Below are 19,312 nucleotides of genomic sequence, written 5' to 3' on the forward strand. Positions count from 1 at the left end.
GACATTTTGATAGCTTTCTTTTCAAGAAATCTTCAAATAATATATATCCTATAAAAATTCAGCTATAGTTATAGGATATCATCAGGGATATACATTATTCCAATCTGCGTTTTGCTTAGAGATTGTAGGTCATTAAAGTATGGCGGACGGCAGCAGCATGAGCCAAGCAAACGAAGTGCCATCTTCAGCTTCTTCGATGGATGTAAGTCCGGTTCAAAATGGCACGGTTAATCAGGTGAGTTAATACACACGTTTGGTTTGTCCAGTGTTGTATTCATAAAAATACAGACTCCTTATTCATTAATATTGAAAGTAAGGCGAATGACCAGAGCTACGACGAAGATTTGCTGTTAAGTTTTATTAATCCAGTCAATGGAATAAATGACATTTCATCACATGATCCACTTCATAGCGTTCAGTAATATGTGATATGTTGATGACTATCAAACGTTTTCAGAGAAGACTCCGTAGCCTTTACATTTTAGGAATACAAGAGACATGCGCTTTCCCTTGTCTATACTCCATTTAATTACTAGAAAACAGCCGATGACGTTTTGGATGGAACATCACCATGAATCTTTTTCACCAGACCCGTGGCATGGTCTCATAAACTGACAGAAAATTGTAGTGACCGTTCCGCACCCTTCGAAGCTATGAATCATCAGTTTGCCGCTGGATTCATAATTTAGACGTTTTTATGAATATGAGTGAATCATTCAGATGATAGACCTCAAAAGTCGATTGTGCCGGTGTCATGTGCACATTTGAAGGATCAATGTTTGACCTCCAACCACAAAATAATGACAAATGCTACAGATTAGTTTAGCAAAAGCAGAAACTTTTTAGTGATGATTTTGATTAAGGGATAGATCATTGTCTAAATGTAGTAAGGCTTGTTATTTCTCAACAAAAGACAGCATCTGCCTATGTACACACCATTACAGCTTTCAGTTCTCTTCCTTATCCAAGGAGTTGCATTGCAACATATTAGAAAATGCTAAAAATGGACGAGAAGAGTGTCCAATACTTTTAGATCTTAGCAGTAGTAGATAAAGTGCAAGCTGAAACATATTTTTTACTGAATTACTTGGAGCAGTTGTACAACAGCCTATCCAATACACAAACGAGCATATGAGCTTACTAAATTATGAAATAATGCCTAGTAGATGTAGCTAGCTGTTCTGTTGTGCAAAAGTCATAACTGAACACTGGAAAACAAGATCTTTGCTGCAGAAGATGTATTAGAAGATCAACGGATGTTGGATACAGTTGTTTAATGGAAAATATGTGGACTGGACATGATATTATATATATGTGTTTATTTCAGTTAATCAATTCAAAGATGCATAAGATCTGAAGAATTGAAAAAAGTTTCTATGATGGAGTACTCATTTTATGACAGCTTCATGTATTATATATATATTTTAGAATTAAATCAATGCAGAAATTGAAACAGCACAAGAATAGCCTTACCACCCCTACCACCCACTACCAGAGTTTGAATGCCGTGGTCTTGAACTGTCTGAATTGAAGCATTCTGGTATCTTCTGAAATGGCAGAACTATAGGGGCTGTACTACACAGACATTTAGACTTGGAGAGACTGAAAGGCATGAGAAGTTTATTTTTTCCAAAAAGACATAGGAAATACCAAGAAACTAATTTTTCCATTTCAAATTTCCACAAAAGAGGCCATTAAAAATTCTTGTGGATGTCTTGGTTACAGGAAGGACAGCAACAGCAGCCACAGCGACCTAACATGTGGTCAATCTTGAAAACACTGGTTGTACGCATGTTAATTATCTACTTCATTGCTAGCTTTTTTCGCCGGTCTCCAACAACGCCAGTCAGTGACACAGGAAGTTCTGGAACACAGACCCGTCCAGCCTCCAACCTGTTTGAGAAGGGAACAGTTATGGTGCGTGTGTATTTTTTTCTTAATTTTTTTTGGAAATACATCAGGGTTTACATGTACGCATGTTTATGTGTGTAAACATACACTATGAAAAGGGGAAAAGATCTGCAGGTGGGAGTACAGGCACATATGCCATATGCATGTATGAGAAAATCTTGGCACATGCATATATGTGTGTGTGTGTGAGAGCCCACACAGCTCTTGTTTGTTTGCAGATATACAAAAGCTCCTGTATGTTTATGAGGTGCCTTTTGTGTACTATGAAAATACTAATGGTATAAATTTTCTTTATCTTTAGGACATGTATGTCTATGTGTCTGAACAAGAGGAGTTTACAGACTTTAACAATGAAGAAGCACTCTTTTGGGTTGAGGAAGGTCTGGTTTATGGAGATTGGACTAGTGGACCAAATAGTGATGGTACCTTCCAAAGAGATGGTCAGATAATACCTTCAGAGGTGAGCTTTTATGTCTGTCTACAGTCCAAGAGCAAGTATTTAGTATTGATTGGCATTTATTTACTCATTTCCTCCAATATTTTATCCTATTCCCAGATGAGACACCTTTTTTAAGGCATCATTTTAAAATATTGAAATATTTTGGGGTGAAATAACTCTTTGAGTTAGGTAATGTAAGGTGGGTTCTGGTATCATATACAGGAACTACACAGAGTAATGTCAACTTTATGCTATGCTTGCTTCACAGAATGTGCAAAGCAATGGTTCGTTGTATGTCCACGTATTCTTCGTCAAAGAGGGGAAGTCACCAAATCCCGCAGACAAAGCAGACAAACGATACTTAAAGAAGTACACAGCACATCGTTCAAAGCGTAAGTGTCTATTGCTCTTGACATCAAAGAGGTGACAATGTAATCTTTCTGGTAAGCTGTCAAAGAAAAAAAATGTCCCTCCTATCCTATTTTAGATTTGCTTTAGAAATGTGATTACCATTTATTCTAGGTTTGAACAAATTCAAGAAGAGGCGCTACCATTCCACAGTTAATCTTCTTACTGGGGAGACAGATGTTCATCCAGATCTTCAAAAGGTACAGACATGATTTTGTTTGATTTTCTATCATTAAGACTGGTTTGACCTGTGGGGAGGGAGCTATACCTGTTAGGCCAGATGGAAGTATGAGCATGGCTAGAACAGTTCCTTCCTGCCATGGAGTAGAAGTTTGACCTTTGAACGTTGGTCTGTTGTTTGCAGAAGGAGAATTCATCATCATTTGAAATTCTGTCCCACTGGCACCCAAACCTTACCATCAACCTCTTAGATGACCATTCACCTTGGGTGCAGGGTGCTGTTCCTCAGCCTTTGGATGAGTGTAAGAATTGTTGACTTCACAGTTATAGTTATTTCTGTCAGTTGAGGGAGAGAATGCACAGGCACACAGATATTTGAAAGAGAAAAAAAACAACAGCATTGTGTGGAAGTTTTGCTTAAGACATATCAGGAACTGACTTATTTTCTCTTAACCAATAATTATTTAGATACAGAATATGGAGAAGGGAGTCAGTACATTATGGAGATGAATCATGTGTTTTCTCTATTACATCCATTGAGGAAAATTCTGTTCTCAAACCATAACTGTAGCACTAAGCTTGCCTTCACACCAAAAAATGTGCTTATAAATTCATAATTATCATCATTATCAGTTTGTGAAATCTTTCACCCCAGACTTCCTCAAGTAAAGTTTTTCTCGAGTAATGTCTTTCACCTGAAATATCATAACCTAAAGTTTCCGTCTGAAGTATAGCTACTTTGTTGAAACTGGTGTGGTTTTTGTCTCCAGATATTGACTTTTACCCAGGTACCAACAAGTACTACCCAGTTATATACCTCAATGACTACTGGAATCTCAACAGTGATTATATGCCTATAAATCACACAGTAAAGTAAGTTGAGTTTTTAGAATAGATGTACTATTTTTTTGTGCCATAAAAGATTTACAATGTCTTCAAACAGGGTCTACTGTTTGATCAGGGTTTGTACAAAGTTTTAGAAAACTGGAAACCACTATCCAGAGTGGAAAAATTTATGCATTTTGGGATTTTACCTATGAAATAAAAAAATTTTGGAATTTTAGGATGGTTATGCTGTCACTGAGATATTTCACAGCAAGCTCCGTTGCAGTGTTTATTTAATGTAACTACTGAATACTCTGATGTGATGATATGTTGTGATGCTGGCACAGAAGTACATTGTTTTTAAACCTAACTGTGAGAGGAATTTAGAAAAAATTCATTCTTGGCTTGTCACAAGTGATAACATCTATTTCTGACCATGAAATACAATTGTTTCTGTCATCTGGTGTTAAAAAAAAAAAGCAATACTTTTTTCCCTTTCTGCTCTCCAACATATGTGAATTCACTGTTAGTCTTCCTGTGTGGCTTGTTTAAAAATGAAGTAGAAAACATTTGAACACTTAAGCAGTATGTTGAAGCGATTACTAAGTTTTTAATGAAATTCTGATAAAAAATTTTGGCTGTGGTGAGAAAATTTTTGAAGGTCTTTCCACAACAGAGAGAAAAATATGGGGCAGTATCTTCAAATACTTTAATTAAAAAAAATCCTTTATGACATTATAACGTCACAGGACAGGTTTAAAATTGATGCATGATACTTCTATTTTTTCTTTTGTTTCCAAGTGTTGGAGAGCAGTTGAATTGGATACCTTAGTTTTTGAAGGGAGGCTATTTTATTAGGTCATCCATACCCATTAGATGTGCAGTATTGCAGCCACAAAATTCTAGGTACATGTAAGTGAATACATGGGGAGCTAAAGTGACTGCTAAACATTGCATGTGTGTGTATAGCTTCTTATGTAGAAGCAGCAGCAGCAGCAAAGTCATTACATAGTGCTGTCCCTTGGTGCACCTGCTGGATGCCATAATCAGACATTTTAGATATGTAATGGACTTCATGAAAGAATTCTTCCCATGGAATTTTTTTTCACTTCGAATTATTAATTTTTAAAGTAAATGGTTAATCATCCTACCTCCCCTGTTCTCCAACCTGGTTGAAATCTTACTTGTGGACATTGCCACTGACACTTATCACACAATATGTATTCATCAGGTTATCGTAATGAAGAATGTGTCTGTTTTCACTAACAGCAAAGATTCAGCAACTATATTCTGGGATTTATTTTACTTTGGAGCTTGTGTGATGATCAGCACCATATATATACACACATCAGTAATGGGGTTTTTTTTTTTTTAAATGTCGAAGGATGTCAAGGTCAAAGTACGTCTGGAAAAGGGGAGAAAGAAATGGAAATTTGCTCGATCACACCTGTGCATACTCTTTTTGATCCAGATTAATGCAAATTTCTGTGTGTGATGATGCTTTTGCTGAAACATCCATCTTTCCACCCACCCAGTCCTTATGATCCAATAATGCATGCAGATGGAAGAACAGCTAAAATGACAAGCACTTTTGAATAGAAAGGTACCCTACAAGAATCAAATTCTTTCTTGTGTGTAATCAGCAAATGGTTCATGTTTACAGGGTTTTGAATCTGACCTTGACCTACAGCCCTATCTCGCTATTCAAGTGGCAGATGTATGCTGCACAGTCCATGCGCAACAAGTGGACCAGTATGCTAGGCACAGACTTCATGGAGGACCAGGACGAGGACCAAGACTCCCTGAAGGTTTTGTGGCTAGTTCTGGGTCATGTTGAAATCTTGCTTTTTCTGTTAATGAGAATGGACTTTGATTTTTTTATTTATTTTTTTGTACTTATTTTTATTTTGATGTTCTTTGTCTTCTCCCAAGAACTTACCCAATCACTGACACATCTACTGATAAAGCACAATATGATCTTACATTTTGGAGGTTAAGTCCAGATAATCAGCCTTGCTTATAAATCAGTCTTCATAGTGTAGTGTCATCATAAATCACTTTTAGTCAAACATTTCTAAACTATTTTTTCACTGCCCCTTTTGACATTTTTCTGTATCGATTGTTGTTTTTATTTTACACTTTGCTGTTGAAAAGTGCCAAAGTATCAATGGGCAGTTGTTTGATATTGCAGACAGCATTCTTGGAGACAAGCCCATATTTGCTAGCACTGACTATTGTTGTGTCCATTCTGCACAGTGTCTTTGAGTTTCTGGCCTTCAAGAATGGTAGGTTCTTAGAGGATATTTATGGCAGCAGTTACTGATCTTTTGATGGAGCCTTTCAACTCCAGTTTCCATATTCTTTAAATGCTTCTCCCTTAGATAACATTGACCACGTGGAGAAAAAGAAATTAACTGTGTCTTTGGCATTTTATTATGAGCTGTTATGCCAGTAACATATGAATCTCTGTAGTTAGTATTGTTCACAGACTGATGAATCTTTATATTTAGGCCATTGCCTTTTATAATAACATAGTATGCTTTCTGAGGCTTTGTGTGCCTATGACATTATCTTGTATATGTTTTCTTCCAAGACATTCAGTTTTGGCGCAGTCGCAAGTCACTGGAGGGACTGTCGGTCCGCTCTGTCTTCTTCAGTGTTTTCCAGTCCGTGATTGTACTGCTTTATGTGATGGACAATGAGACCAACACCATTGTCAAAATCTCCATTTTCATAGGCCTGTGCATTGAAATCTGGAAAATTCACAAAGTCATTAATATTGAGGTATGGATTCTGAAGAACTAAAGGTTGTCACCGTTAGCTTATTTTTGTTTATAGGAATAAGCTATAATATGCTGGGGAATAAGAAGTTTAACCATAATTTAGAATGACGTGATGCATTAACGAAATACTACTTTAAAATCATGTTTTGGTTATTAAATATGAGATGTATTACAGTGCACATGCAGATGTTCAGCATGCACAAAGCTGTATATGATACTGTATGTTATTAAACTTGCATGATACTGGCTCCATTTGTCTCAGTTGGGAGGGATGGTGGGGTGCAAGCACAAAATATAGGATATCACCATGTGAAAACAACAGTAAGAAATGAAGAGTAATAATCATGCTGACTATAAGACGTCAAAGAGAATAATCAACATATAGGTACTAGAACAGGGAAAGAAAATGATCACCATTCAGATATGCCATAAAAGAGAATAATAAATGTACAGATAAAAGGCCATTAAAGAGTTTAGCTGACTAAAGAGGGAAAACAATGTGGGCAAAGTTATACATTCATCCCGAGTTACCTACAGGGATCTGCAGCTTGGAGTAGACGCACCGAGATGGTGAACTTTCTGTGGACACATTGCATCCTTGGGAGCCAACCTTTCGCTAGTAGGAGAGTGTCAAAAAGCATGTCGCGCTGTGTGCAGACAAATGAATAATTAAGGGGAAAGAACTGTTGGAACCTTTAGGAATCATTCTTTAATGGATTGCTTCCCTTAGAATGTTGAAAACCATCAACCAGTCAGGTTGTTACATTGTAGTTATTATATTAAATAGGCAATGATTCAGTTGATAAAGCGCCATGTTTGTGACAGTTTCTCAATTTGATGTGGAGTTGTGCTCCAACAACCGAAAATGACAAGAAAATAGTAATATTGGTGGGAGGGGAGTGTAGTAGATTGACTCTATTTTTGTAGCTTTATGTTTGCTTTTAGGCAGGGCCAGATCTTTTTTTCAGGAAGGCCTGGTTATGTCATAAATATCTTTACTGCTTTCTTTGTAACAGGCTAGTTCAGGAGAAAAGTGGTTTGGAACAGTGCCACGATATCACTTTTCCTTCAAGTCAACATACACAGAGAGCTCAACCAAGCAATATGATATGGTGTGTACATTATATTCTGAAGACACATTGTGAATGGATTGCACACGGGGTAAATAGGGTGACTACATTATATTAGGTAAATAGGATGACTGCTTGACACTGAGTAGATATAGCCCTGTGCACCTGTCAGCAGCTCCAGGCTGATCATACAACACAACCTTGTTTTTCAGCTTGCCTTTAAGTACCTGTCCTGGGCACTGTTCCCACTGTTGGCTGGGTATGCTGTGTACTCACTGGTCTACCAGGAGCACCGCGGGTGGTATTCTTGGGTACTCAGCATGCTGTATGGCTTTCTTCTCACCTTTGGTATGTGGTTCTTGCATTCGCTCTCCATTGAATTATGATGCACTGATCCCTAAACTGTTACTGTATGTAATATTAACAGTCCTCAGCCAGATGATTTAGGTAAATTTGTGAATGCATGCTTACTTGCACCCCTCCCTCCCCCAACACTCACAAGCACCCACCTACCCTTTGCATATCTATACACATACATTTATCAGGGCATATTTATGCACCTACACACATTCATCAGTACATATGTACACCTACACAATTTATCAGTGCATATATATATACAGACACACAGCATACAGATTGCTGAAGTTGCACATCAATGAGCATGTTACAACGTTGACTGATTTTCAGGGTTTATCATGATGACACCCCAGCTGTTCATTAACTACAAGCTCAAGTCTGTTGCCCACTTGCCCTGGCGCATGCTCACTTACAAGGCACTGAATACTTTCATAGATGACATCTTTGCCTTTATTATCAAGATGCCTACTTTGTATAGGCTGGGTTGTCTGCGAGATGGTGAGTACTGTTTACTGGGACATATGCCGAAGTTTCTGGGTTCTAGGAAGATCTTGGGTTCCAGTGTTTGAGATGATTGGTACTATTTGTTTTGGCACACTGATGACCTGTAGTAAATAACATATTTGAACAAAGAGTTCATGAGATGTCTTCTGATATCTAGATCTTTGAGATGCATTTTGAAAGGATTTATTGCTTTGAGCCTACTCTTAATTACTGTCATGCTCAGATTCATATCTTTATAGGACTTCATAATTTTCTTGTCTCCTTCATATTTTCTTTTGACATGACAGTATTTAAAGGAAACGTTAGCCAAATTAGGGACGGATCTTTAACAGATTGAAAACAAATTATTTTGTTAGAAAATAGGCCAAATCATAGTAACATATATTGAGTTCACTATCCAGTAGCACAAAATATGGACATGAACATCCATATTTGTTTAATAATCTTTGGCTCCTAAGTGCCATCATCATATTGAATTATATTTACTGGTCTACACATTGCATTAATATTGTTGTGTTCTGAACATTTATAACCAATAATTGGTGTGAACTAATGGGATGGACCGTATTTAAAATATAACTGCCAAACAGTTTGAAAATAATTGTTTCCAAGTTTTCCAAAATTTTTATAGGAAAGATTTGAAAATAACATAAAAATATAAATGCACTTGCTCTAGTTATACTGTATTGTCAACATGATCTTCGGTCACTGTTTGTTGACACGGTGGCTATCTGTTGACTCAGTAGTGGTCAGAATAACTTAGTAGATGCTCTGATAGCAATGAGTTTGCAACAATTATGCATTGTATTATCACATCATAAAGTATTTCTATTTTTAATGCCTTGCAGATGTGATTTTCTTTATCTACCTGTACCAGCGTTGGATATATCGAGTTGACCCCAAGCGGGTCAATGAATTTGGCACCAGCCAAGAAATGCTGGAGAACCCACAAGCTGCAGTTGAAGGCAAAGAAGATGGAGCCAATCTGCCAGTTGCAGAGAGCTCAGAGGTTTCCTTGCCATCTAAATCTCCATCTGACAAAAAAGAAGACTAGTTCCTGCCAGGGGCTGCAGAATCTCACTCTTGTTGGTCTCAGCAGCCTGAAAAATCTTTAGCAATTAGCATGCAGAATGCATAACCAGGTGTAAATGTTGTATGGTAATCAGACTGGTAAATCCTTCCTGTAGTTAGGCTGTCAGATGAAGCTAAGCCTTTTCTTTGACCGTGGGTAAAAAATTTGAGAGATAAAGAATTGTTCCCCCCTCTCCCTATTTCTCCTTTTTTCTTTTTGCTGCACCCAAGACTAATAGAGTTTTGCAAGTATGAACAGAAATCGTTACAAACAAGTGTAACCTTTTCTGTGGAGGAAAAAAATTTGATGTAACGAGCACTGAGGTGCTGTGATATTTTATAAACTGATTTGCATTAGAGCACTTTTTATGCATTGTGGATACATTGGAACTTTGGAGTCAAGTAAAGGCATGGTCATTGCTGAGCCATCACAAGCAGGTCACTTAGTGATGTGCAGACTCTGTTGCAGTGTGTTTTTCTGGTCATATCATAGTTTATAGAATATTCCATAATTTTCCTTCCCCACCTACACTAACACACACACACACAGCAAGCGAACAAAAAGACTGTTGATTGGCTTTGATAATGAGGGATTTTTTTAAAGGTTTTTTTTTTAGGAGGAGTTATTTATTATTGGTGAAATTGTAAGACTGCCTGGAAAATATGGATATTGGTGATACGCTAAGGTATACGCTGCTGCTTTTTCATGGTATTAGGATTAATGTTGATGGTGGCATTGGAATGTGCCTTTTGGTCTGTTTTAAAGGAAGAGAAACAACCTGTTACAAGAAAGTGGTATTATCCTCAGCATGTCTAGAATGTGTGTCTTTGGACTATGATTTTCTCCAGGTCACTTGCAGCAGCTGTATCTGCAGGTAGTGGTACAGAAAGTTCCAGTAGCACAGAATGTCCATATCACTGCAACTTACACCCAGTTCAAAGGATTTCCTGTAAATCTGCAAGAATATCCAGCTAGTTTTTAGAATGAGTGGACACAATAGAAGATTGAGCCTCTTGAGATAATGTGATTTATTTATGAAAGATTTCTTCCCTCTTTGAACTAGCTGGACTTGATCAGAGATTAGTCATTGGAGAATTCTATGGATTAAAAACAGGTGTGCATACAGGTATGTTAAGATGGATGCTTTTGCAGCAGATTTGATGGGTTTTTTTTTATTGTTGTGCTTATGAGCACTTCTGAACTGGGTGCTGCAGTGGTTTATTGATATGTTGTGTTCAGGAAGATGGAGACCATAACTAATACAGATAATTTGTTACTATCATTCTTTGATCAAAACAACAAAGTCTTAAAAAGTAAATGAACAAAGTCCAAATAATTTTAATATTTCTTTTGTATTTTTAAGAGTTAGGGATGCTTTCAAGATTCTAATCCTTTAGTTTGTCTTGAATATTTGCTGGTGTGAAAAATTATGAAATCCCAATGACAAAACTACCATCAGTTTGTTGAATATGTAATCCTTTAGATTTTGGCTTCCAACTTTTGATAAGGCCATTCTCAATCTGCAGGTTTGGATGTAATGTTCCTAGTGACTGTTATGGGGCTAACAGCCATGCATGAAACAAGCAGTTTACATGCTTTATGAATGACTTGCACTTGAGTGATTTTGTATGCTGCTGCAAGAAATCCAGATTGATGTTATTTGAGGAAGTACATTCTTTCCTACTTGAATTAAAAGAAGTACCCGGGGCTCTCCAGGTGTCTAAATTACTCAGGATAGTGACTTCTTGCATTATTTTAACCCTTGGAGCAGGTTTCTTGTTGCATCTTACAGTTTTCTCTGTCAGTGATGATATGGTTTTAAAAAGCATCTGCTGTGGAGGTGGGCTGGCAACTGCTTTTTTCTCCTCCCAGCCTGGCAAAAGAAATGTGGCCATACGCAAAGATTCTTTAGATGCCTTTATTATTCTCAAGTTATTTGTAGATTATCATTTCTCTAATTTTTATTACTAAGCATTTTTTTACTGTGGCTTTTCACTAGATAGATATTGGTATTGCAGAGAGCCAGTTATAAGAGACATTGATAAGGTGATGCATTTACTACACAGCATTAGAACTGGGTAGACTGGCAGAGAACTAGATGTATTTGACTTGTAGCACAAATAATTTTTTTTCCCTGTCATTAGTTTTAGTTTATACCTTGTTACTCCTTGAGGAGCATAGGGCCGCAACATCTTGCCAGCAGACCAGGTTTTGGGCAGCCCCCCTCGTTACTCCTTATAAAAAAGTACTTGGAGATTCATTTTTTAATAGCAGGTGTTGCAAATCATGTTGTGAAAATCTAGATGACGTTACTCTTGGGGTTTGTCTGCCCTGTTTTCCAGGGCATTTAGGGCAAGATTGTAGAGCTGATTTCTTGTTGACATTAATTTTTATCACAAACTGTGTAAGCAATTGGTGACTGTTTCCATGGCAACTCTTATCATAGGGAATATATTTATCATTAACTGAGAGGAGCCTACAACTTTCCTTCTCAGTTTATTTTTCTGAACATTTATAGAATATCATTAAATACAAGTCAGGCAAAGCAAAGAGAATGTGTGTGGCATGAAATAGTGCTTGTATAGCATTTGCTATGTATATAAACTAAATTTATGGAGCACAAGATTTCACAATAAAAACGACATTCATGGTGTTCCAGCTATGATGGTATTTTTAAACAGACATCTCTAGACAGTATATGCTAGTCTCTATACACTAGCATTTTTGGAAGCATGTGAAATACACCATTTTCTCAATAGCTGGCTTTTCTCAGTTGGATTTCTGGGTAAATAGAGCAATAAAGCTGCCTACCTTCCTCACCCCTGCTAACCACCGCCCCTCCATTACATGTAGTGGAATGTACAAAATCATTAGCCACCTGTCGTCATGCCCCTTGTACTCTCATAAAAACAGCAAAATGCTATGTATCAGTGTTTAACATTCTTGAATCATCATGGTTTTCTTTAGAAGCAGCATCTCTGGTTGATGTGAAGTCATTGTATGTGGTGCAGTTTTTGTGTAGCCAGTCTCCACCCCTCCCTTCCCACGAGAAGGGGGGTAGGGATGGGTGATGTGTGAGAAATGTTTGCACTTTGGGCTAGTTGCTGTGTGTTATTGCTGTTGTCTTTCCCATGCTGCTCTTAAGAGTTGATGTGAACCTGGCCCCTTGACCTTACAGTGCCCACCTAGTTCTAAACTGTTTGTGATGTGTGCTGCCAAACACTGTTTAAAACAGTGTAACTGTAATAAACATACTAAGAAGCAAGTTTGTGTGGTACAAGGAAATGTGTATTGAATTGTTGTCTTTAGAACAGTGTTATACAAATACAGTAATACTTTTGTTAAGGAGCACAATCCATTCCTGGAAGGTAGTCGTTAACTAAAGCAAATTTCCCCATAAGAAATAAAGAAATAGAAATAATCCCCTACTCAGCAATAAATGGTAGATCTTTCAGAGAATACTGAAAGTGGCAGGTTGACTTTTCTCTGATTCCATCACTCACAGTTCAATACCAGTAGCCACCATGCAAATTTTATTGTGTTTATTCAAAAGTCTGAGAAAACAAATTTCAATTTGTCCCCCCTTCCACCTCCTCCCAAAATCTGGTGAACAAATTTCATTTACTGTTCATCCTGTTACCCATGCAGGTAAAATTCTGTGTGTAGAGGGTTAAGAAAAGGCAAAGGCTGCAGCTCTGCTGTTGGTCATGATGTCTAAGGAATCTAAATAGATGACCGTTGCAAAGCATACTACAGTCTAGACACAAGACACAAAATGACCCTTATGTAGGTGCACAAGTCTAGACAACCTGTTTAAACATGCATGCAAAATAGTCAGGTTCTCAGGCAGGCCCAAGACTTTGGTTGATGATTTCACAAATGCCTCACTATCAGCTCTCCCCTATGATTGGTTTTAGCTGCAAAGTTATGGGATGACATGACATAAAAGGTTTTCTGGGTGCACACATGCAAATATTGTACAATGTCTTTTTCATGGCTGGTTACTAAAATACACCCCATTCAGCTCATTTTGTCACATAACAAAATTGTATTTCAGCCATAAATACCTCGCGTCCTGGTAGTTTACTAAGTTATTGCATCAAGTAGCACCATCTACACTTACTCTATTACACAGTTGTCAATGTGTGCATTAATGTCTTGGTTTGATGCACCTGGTTTAAATGGCTCCTGGCATATTGGGCATTTCTGCTGAACATTTACAAATTTCCCTTTTTTGGTGCCGTCTGGCTTTTTACATTTGTTTTTTGATGGCTTAACAGATTTTCTTTTCAATACTTTTGATTGAGAGATAAGAACATGATCTGTCTTTGCTCTAGGATTGTCATTGTTATGACAGTTTTTTGTCACCTTCTGGAAGTCTGAACTGTCTTCACTTAATGGGTTTGTCAAAGAATTGCCATCTTCATCATCTTTGTCATGCCCCTTCAAATGTTTGTTTGTGTCCGAGTTGACAGGCACTGATTGATCAGAACATGACGGACGTTCAGCATCTTCAAATACCTTATCTTTTTCAGTTAAGTTCTTGCTCACACCATTCCTTTCAGCATGCTGGTGTCCCAGATTCTCATTGTTGCCTAATGTCTGTGACTTGGGTTTAAAAAAACTTTTGATGGTCACTGGAGGACGAAGGGCCTGCGTGCGATGTTTCTGGTTAACTGGAGTCACATCCTCAATTCTGGCCTGGCTGTGAACAAAGGGTTTGCTCTGTTGCTGGGAGTTAGAAGATGGAAGAGACTCTGCAGCTGTTTCTGCCTGTTGCTTGCAGACCAGTGCCTGTGTCAGAAAAAGGCAAGAAGAATGAAATTCTTGTGGCTTGTGAGCAAAAATAGTCACAGACTTGCTTCTTCAGCAACCTGCAAATGTGAAATCTGTCTTGTTTATGCAAGAAATCAATATCAGGGCATTCCTTAACCTGAAGAGTCTGGTTTGTAAGATGTTTGTCACCCACCTCACACCCTGGCTAGTAGCTAACCACACATACTCTAAGAATTCACTCATTATCCACAGTCTAGTATGTTACACATACTCTATCAAGGGTACCCTAGCAAGTCACAAACCATTTGTAGCTTTGTTAAGCTCTTGAAAGTGGCGAGTCACACATTCTCTGTACCCTATCAAAAATGGCAAGTCACTCACCGCCTGTACCCTAGCGAGTCTGTCATTCAGCTTCTGCTCCTTGAGTACAACCTCAACCTCTGGAATGAGGACCTCTGGATACCGCACTCCTACCACACGTTCTCCTCCATCAACAGCCACTCGCACAACACGTAGCTGGCTTTCATACTTACTGTTAATGCCCGTGAAAACAGAAAATTTGTTTAGGTTTTAAATGACAATTTATGCAAACATTTTTTTATACCCATGAATGATGATTGAGGAAGAAACAGATAATAAAGGATTGAAAAGTTACAATCCTGTATCATCTCTGTTTCTTCTTCATTCTGTACAAGATGACTATATCAAGAGGTGAACACTAGTCAGGCAGGGAGAAAGTTGGAAAAGAGCTGATTTTGTGATCTCTTCGTTTCTTGGTCCTTTCTGACCAGTTGAGAACAGAAATCTAGAACTCATGTAGCTAGAGAGTAATCTCCATATAATCATGTCATCTCGTTTGTACCTGATGAAATTGTATTGACAAAAATGGTACTTTAGTGCAAAGCAAAGGGGAGACAATTAAGTATACAATCAGCTTGCGAATGGTGTTTATAAGCGTAACCAATGAACCCTATTTCCAGTTTGATTAGATCAGGCATCACCCATTGCTATAAGAATACCCAAAAGATGGGAGAGATGATTTACCTTAGGCCCAGTCGAGGAATATTGCGAATCAAGACTGATTCAAGAACAGTCAACAAAGTTGCTATGTTTCCACACAGGAGGTGAAGACGATAACTGCGTTTCCCAACTGCAGCGGAAAGATTTTTATTTTATTCCAAGCTTCTAGTAAATGTGCCATGAAAAATTTTCACAAATTTATTACGACTCTTTATTTATATTTTAAATCTTGGTTTCCATTATGCCCAGTTATGCTCCACTGGTATAGAGCAATCACAGCAACAAGAAAAGTTAGTCAACCTGTACAAGAGTCCTTGAACTTGCAGTGTCGTCCATGCATGCAGTTATCCTTGCTTGATTCATAGCTTCTCCTCCATCCCTTCTCTGAGAGAGAAAAATTCTTTTTACAGCAGAAGTACAGTGATGGATTCTGAATGTACTTAACCAGCCGCTATCTTCTTGATAACCTTTGATCATTGCTAAGCTTTTAACTTTATATAAATCTGAAATTTGAGAATGTGAATATCCAATATTTATGATACAGACCTGCAGCATCAAGAGTTACTTGTGTATACTTGTTCAAGAGGTCAGTCTTCTCTTGCTCAAAAGCAGACACCCCTGTGTTAGGCCTAAAAAGGGAAACTAACTGAAATCAGCCATTAAAACAAACTACACTAGCATGTTTATGTTTGAATCCTGAAACAATTTTGTGTCAAACAAGGGAAACTTTGATAGCGACATTTAGAATCAAACGACATGAACCATCGCTGAAAGCACATCAAGTCATAATAAGAATATAAGCCACTAAAGTCAGAGGCTTGGAGTGGAGAGACTAATTCACTCACCTTGCAATGTGGAAGAGATGAGTTGAATTTTCTTTTGGTGTGGCCAAAATGTACATTTTTTGACCGAACATGTCACGCTTGGAGACATAGAAGCCTGCTATCAGCCCCATGCTACAATAGTTTTCATATCGCTTCATTGCCATTTCCCAGCTCATTCCACGATCAACATCAAGCTCCACCAGCCTTCAAAGATTTGGAAAAAATGTAAGTTCCTTTTTAACTCATGCTCAGTAAAATAGGTCTATATTTAAAAAAATGTATACATTTCTACTCTTTAAAAAAATGGCCACATGGATTTAAACTCCATGGATGAACAAAGGCAACATCACTGTTGACTAATTATTATTGTGGCTACATTTAAAAAAATGATCTGAACACTGCTATCAAAATCAAAACAATTCATTACTTTGTGGCACCATGTCCCCTTTGGAGATGTTTGAAGACTTCTTGTGGCTCTTTCACCATCTGAATGGAAGCTGCTGTCACATCCAAAAGCCCTTCATTGTATCTGTACAGTCATCAAAACTTTTTGTTTTCTTGTATTAAATTCAAATTAAATATAGTAACTGTATGAAATGAAGGAGCTCCTTTTACGAAAATAGGTTATGAAGCAGAAATTAAGAAAAAATTGTTTACACAATATATAATATATACAAGAATAAAATGTCAAACAATGAAATATTTCATTGGAATATACATTAGACTTCAAATATTATTATAATATTGTCATTTTCAGCTGTTGAAATACAAGTCCATGTCATATTGAGTAACCAGCAACCCTCTCATAGTTCTTGACCAACTAATTATCTACTTTCAAATATAATGCCCGATGGTTGATATTTTAGCTGCTTAATGGAACTAATTCATAGTAAAACAATCCCTAAAAGCATCAACATTCTTTCAATAATATATTTATTTATTTACACTTAGCATGATGTGTTTTGTAACACTACCTAGCTTGCATTATAGTACACTGTAGCTGTAAAGATGTTCACTGCTGCAGAAGCAAATCGTGTGAAAAGAAATAAACAATACAAATAAAACCTCCACTTGCCTTCCCTCCCTTTTAGCATTCTGCACAATCACGTCTAGGCATTCCGTGAAGTAACTGAAGATCTGGAGAAAGGAGAGAAAAACTCAAATTACTAACTCTAGAAAATACAGAACTCAGCTGCACCTCTAGTACATGGTTAACTCCCCTTCCTCATGCCCTGCCCTTGTCACAATGCATTTCCACATCGAGTACATTAAGCTTTAAGTGTTCTGCTATCATTTCTTTGCTGACTTCTGTCCTGCCTATTTCTCTCTGAGGAATAGTAAATGGGATGGTCTATACATGTGCAGAATATTCTGACGGGGTTAACAACAGTAAATTTGCATTGCTTTTATGTACAACAATTAAATCTTCAACAAAGCTACGCTCAGGTGACAAACGTCTCATGTTTACATGCAAATTACAAATCACTTGCGCTAACTGGCGCGCAACAGGCATCTCACCCCTACACACTCACCAGGTTCTGGCGATCTGTGGGAAGTCCCAGAATGCGGTTCAGAAACTTTGTGACATCCCCCATGTGTTTCTCTGGCACCATGGCACCAACATTCAAAGCATACTGTTCTACAACACCCATTTGCACCAGGCTTTCCTGCCACACCATATCATCTAGGTCATGAAAAGTATTTCCAAACTGGCTCTAACAGTAAGCAAATTTCCTTCATCCTGTATTAAATAATCCTTTACTACCTGACATATGATTCTGTCTTCCACCACTGACAATGCAGATTCGTAGGCAATCTGTTTCTGGACTAAACTGATATAAAGTCGTAGCAAAAAATATGCAATGGTACTGTAAAGCATATGAATCTTTTGGCATCCTGTAGCTGACAATGAAGTAGATGATTGCCATTAACAGCAATGGATTTAATAGAAAACATGGCGGTAATATTAAGCCTCTCAACGCTTGGACAGTGTTCTGGAATCCCACTGGAGAGTTAATATTTTGAGTACTGCATAATGATTTCAAAAGGACTTGCATGTCAGAAGATGTTAGGATAACATCACATGGTTACTATCATTGATGATAGAAATGTCAAAGTTAAAAAAAAAACAAAAAAAAAAACTTCAAAGAACAAAGAAATAATAGAAAGATGGTGAAATATGTCAGAGAAGTTGCATTGAAAGGACTCTTAATAGAACATAAATTTACTTAAATTGCTTCAAGGTAAACACTCCTTCAGATAATGATGATAGTGACAACAATGAAAATACACATAAGAAAGATCTTGATATGATTCCTGATTGTTACCTGCAATAAGTCATTGAACTGCATGAAATCTGCTGTTGTCAGCTTAGAGAGCTGTACACCAGGTGCCAGTTGTTTCTGAAAGACACACAGCTTCTCATGGGCATGGACAGCTGGCAAAACAGCTTAAAGGAATAAGCTAAATTATAATAATGTTAATGATGATGATACTACGTAACTTATTTAACTTTAGATTTTATATAAGGGTATATTAAATTTGGTAACATGGACAACAACCTAAGAAAACCACCTGTCCCCACAAATGTACTTAGGAAAAAAAAAAGTTCACAAGATTGACAAAGTTCTCATGGGTACAGCAATGACATTCCTTTACTACCAATTGAATGAAAGCATTATTTGAGGACTTTTTTGATTTTCAATTGTCAACTTCAGCATCTTGACTGGGAGTTCACTGGTTTAAGTCATTTAGTACTTTTTTAGTACTTTTATACCACATGGACGTTGTATGTATAATTGCATGCATGTGTGTATGAAGTGCGTACGCATGCGCATGTGTTATGATGTGCTAGAGTTATCAAGATCAACATATGAATCGTAAATACAACACAAAGTCCCCAGTGTAACAAAGACAGCAACACTCATCTCACCTGACTTATACTATTGTACATAATCTTCAAGGCACTGCGGCCATATGGTGTGTCCAGGTTAAACTCCATCAAATCAGCGCCTATGGCAGCTCGCCTGTCACCCTTTGTGAGTGCGCCTGGAAATGTTGACATGAGAGCATGGTGATAGGTAACTGTTTTGTCAGTTCTATTGACCATAGTTTTTAACAATGCCATTGGTTAAAAACCA

The 19,312-nt window shown here is 37.5% G+C and overlaps 2 protein-coding genes across 4 annotated transcripts in view; one reads left to right on the top strand and one right to left on the bottom strand.

Moving 5' to 3' along the window:
- LOC112569876 (cleft lip and palate transmembrane protein 1 homolog) lies at nucleotides 1-12,817 on the top strand. The gene is made up of 14 exons (XM_025247918.1): nucleotides 1-235; nucleotides 1,726-1,917; nucleotides 2,213-2,371; nucleotides 2,619-2,742; nucleotides 2,873-2,958; nucleotides 3,123-3,240; nucleotides 3,709-3,811; nucleotides 5,427-5,571; nucleotides 5,955-6,048; nucleotides 6,357-6,547; nucleotides 7,563-7,658; nucleotides 7,829-7,964; nucleotides 8,307-8,474; nucleotides 9,329-12,817. Exons 1-14 carry the CDS (start codon nucleotides 140-142, stop codon nucleotides 9,532-9,534), a joined length of 1,914 nt encoding a protein of 637 aa, XP_025103703.1. The 5' UTR covers nucleotides 1-139; the 3' UTR covers nucleotides 9,535-12,817.
- LOC112569874 (protein FORGETTER 1-like) overlaps nucleotides 12,246-19,312 on the bottom strand; it is a 21,334-nt gene continuing 14,267 nt past the window's right edge. For all 3 annotated transcript variants that reach the window (XM_025247915.1, XM_025247914.1, XM_025247916.1), the window contains exons 23-33: nucleotides 19,105-19,220; nucleotides 18,500-18,574; nucleotides 17,705-17,839; nucleotides 17,248-17,309; nucleotides 16,600-16,701; nucleotides 16,194-16,376; nucleotides 15,895-15,977; nucleotides 15,649-15,732; nucleotides 15,373-15,478; nucleotides 14,710-14,860; nucleotides 12,246-14,346 (exon numbers count right to left, since the gene is read on the bottom strand). In XM_025247915.1, the coding sequence (XP_025103700.1) occupies nucleotides 13,672-14,346; nucleotides 14,710-14,860; nucleotides 15,373-15,478; nucleotides 15,649-15,732; nucleotides 15,895-15,977; nucleotides 16,194-16,376; nucleotides 16,600-16,701; nucleotides 17,248-17,309; nucleotides 17,705-17,839; nucleotides 18,500-18,574; nucleotides 19,105-19,220 (1,772 nt within the window). In that variant the 3' untranslated portion in view covers nucleotides 12,246-13,671. The remainder of the gene's footprint in view (nucleotides 14,347-14,709; nucleotides 14,861-15,372; nucleotides 15,479-15,648; nucleotides 15,733-15,894; nucleotides 15,978-16,193; nucleotides 16,377-16,599; nucleotides 16,702-17,247; nucleotides 17,310-17,704; nucleotides 17,840-18,499; nucleotides 18,575-19,104; nucleotides 19,221-19,312) is intronic.

The sequence above is a fragment of the Pomacea canaliculata genome, linkage group LG8 (genome assembly GCF_003073045.1).
Source record: "Pomacea canaliculata isolate SZHN2017 linkage group LG8, ASM307304v1, whole genome shotgun sequence".
Lineage (NCBI taxonomy): Eukaryota > Metazoa > Mollusca > Gastropoda > Architaenioglossa > Ampullariidae > Pomacea > Pomacea canaliculata.

Coding starts and splice junctions, on each gene's coding strand:
- LOC112569876 (XM_025247918.1), top strand. CDS start 140: ATGGCGGACGGCAGCAGCATGAGCCAAGCAAACGAAGTGCCATCTTCA. Junction 2,743..2,872: donor CACAGCACATCGTTCAAAGC/GTAAGTGTCTAT, acceptor CATTTATTCTAG/GTTTGAACAAATTCAAGAAG. Junction 5,572..5,954: donor AGGACCAAGACTCCCTGAAG/GTTTTGTGGCTA, acceptor TTGATATTGCAG/ACAGCATTCTTGGAGACAAG.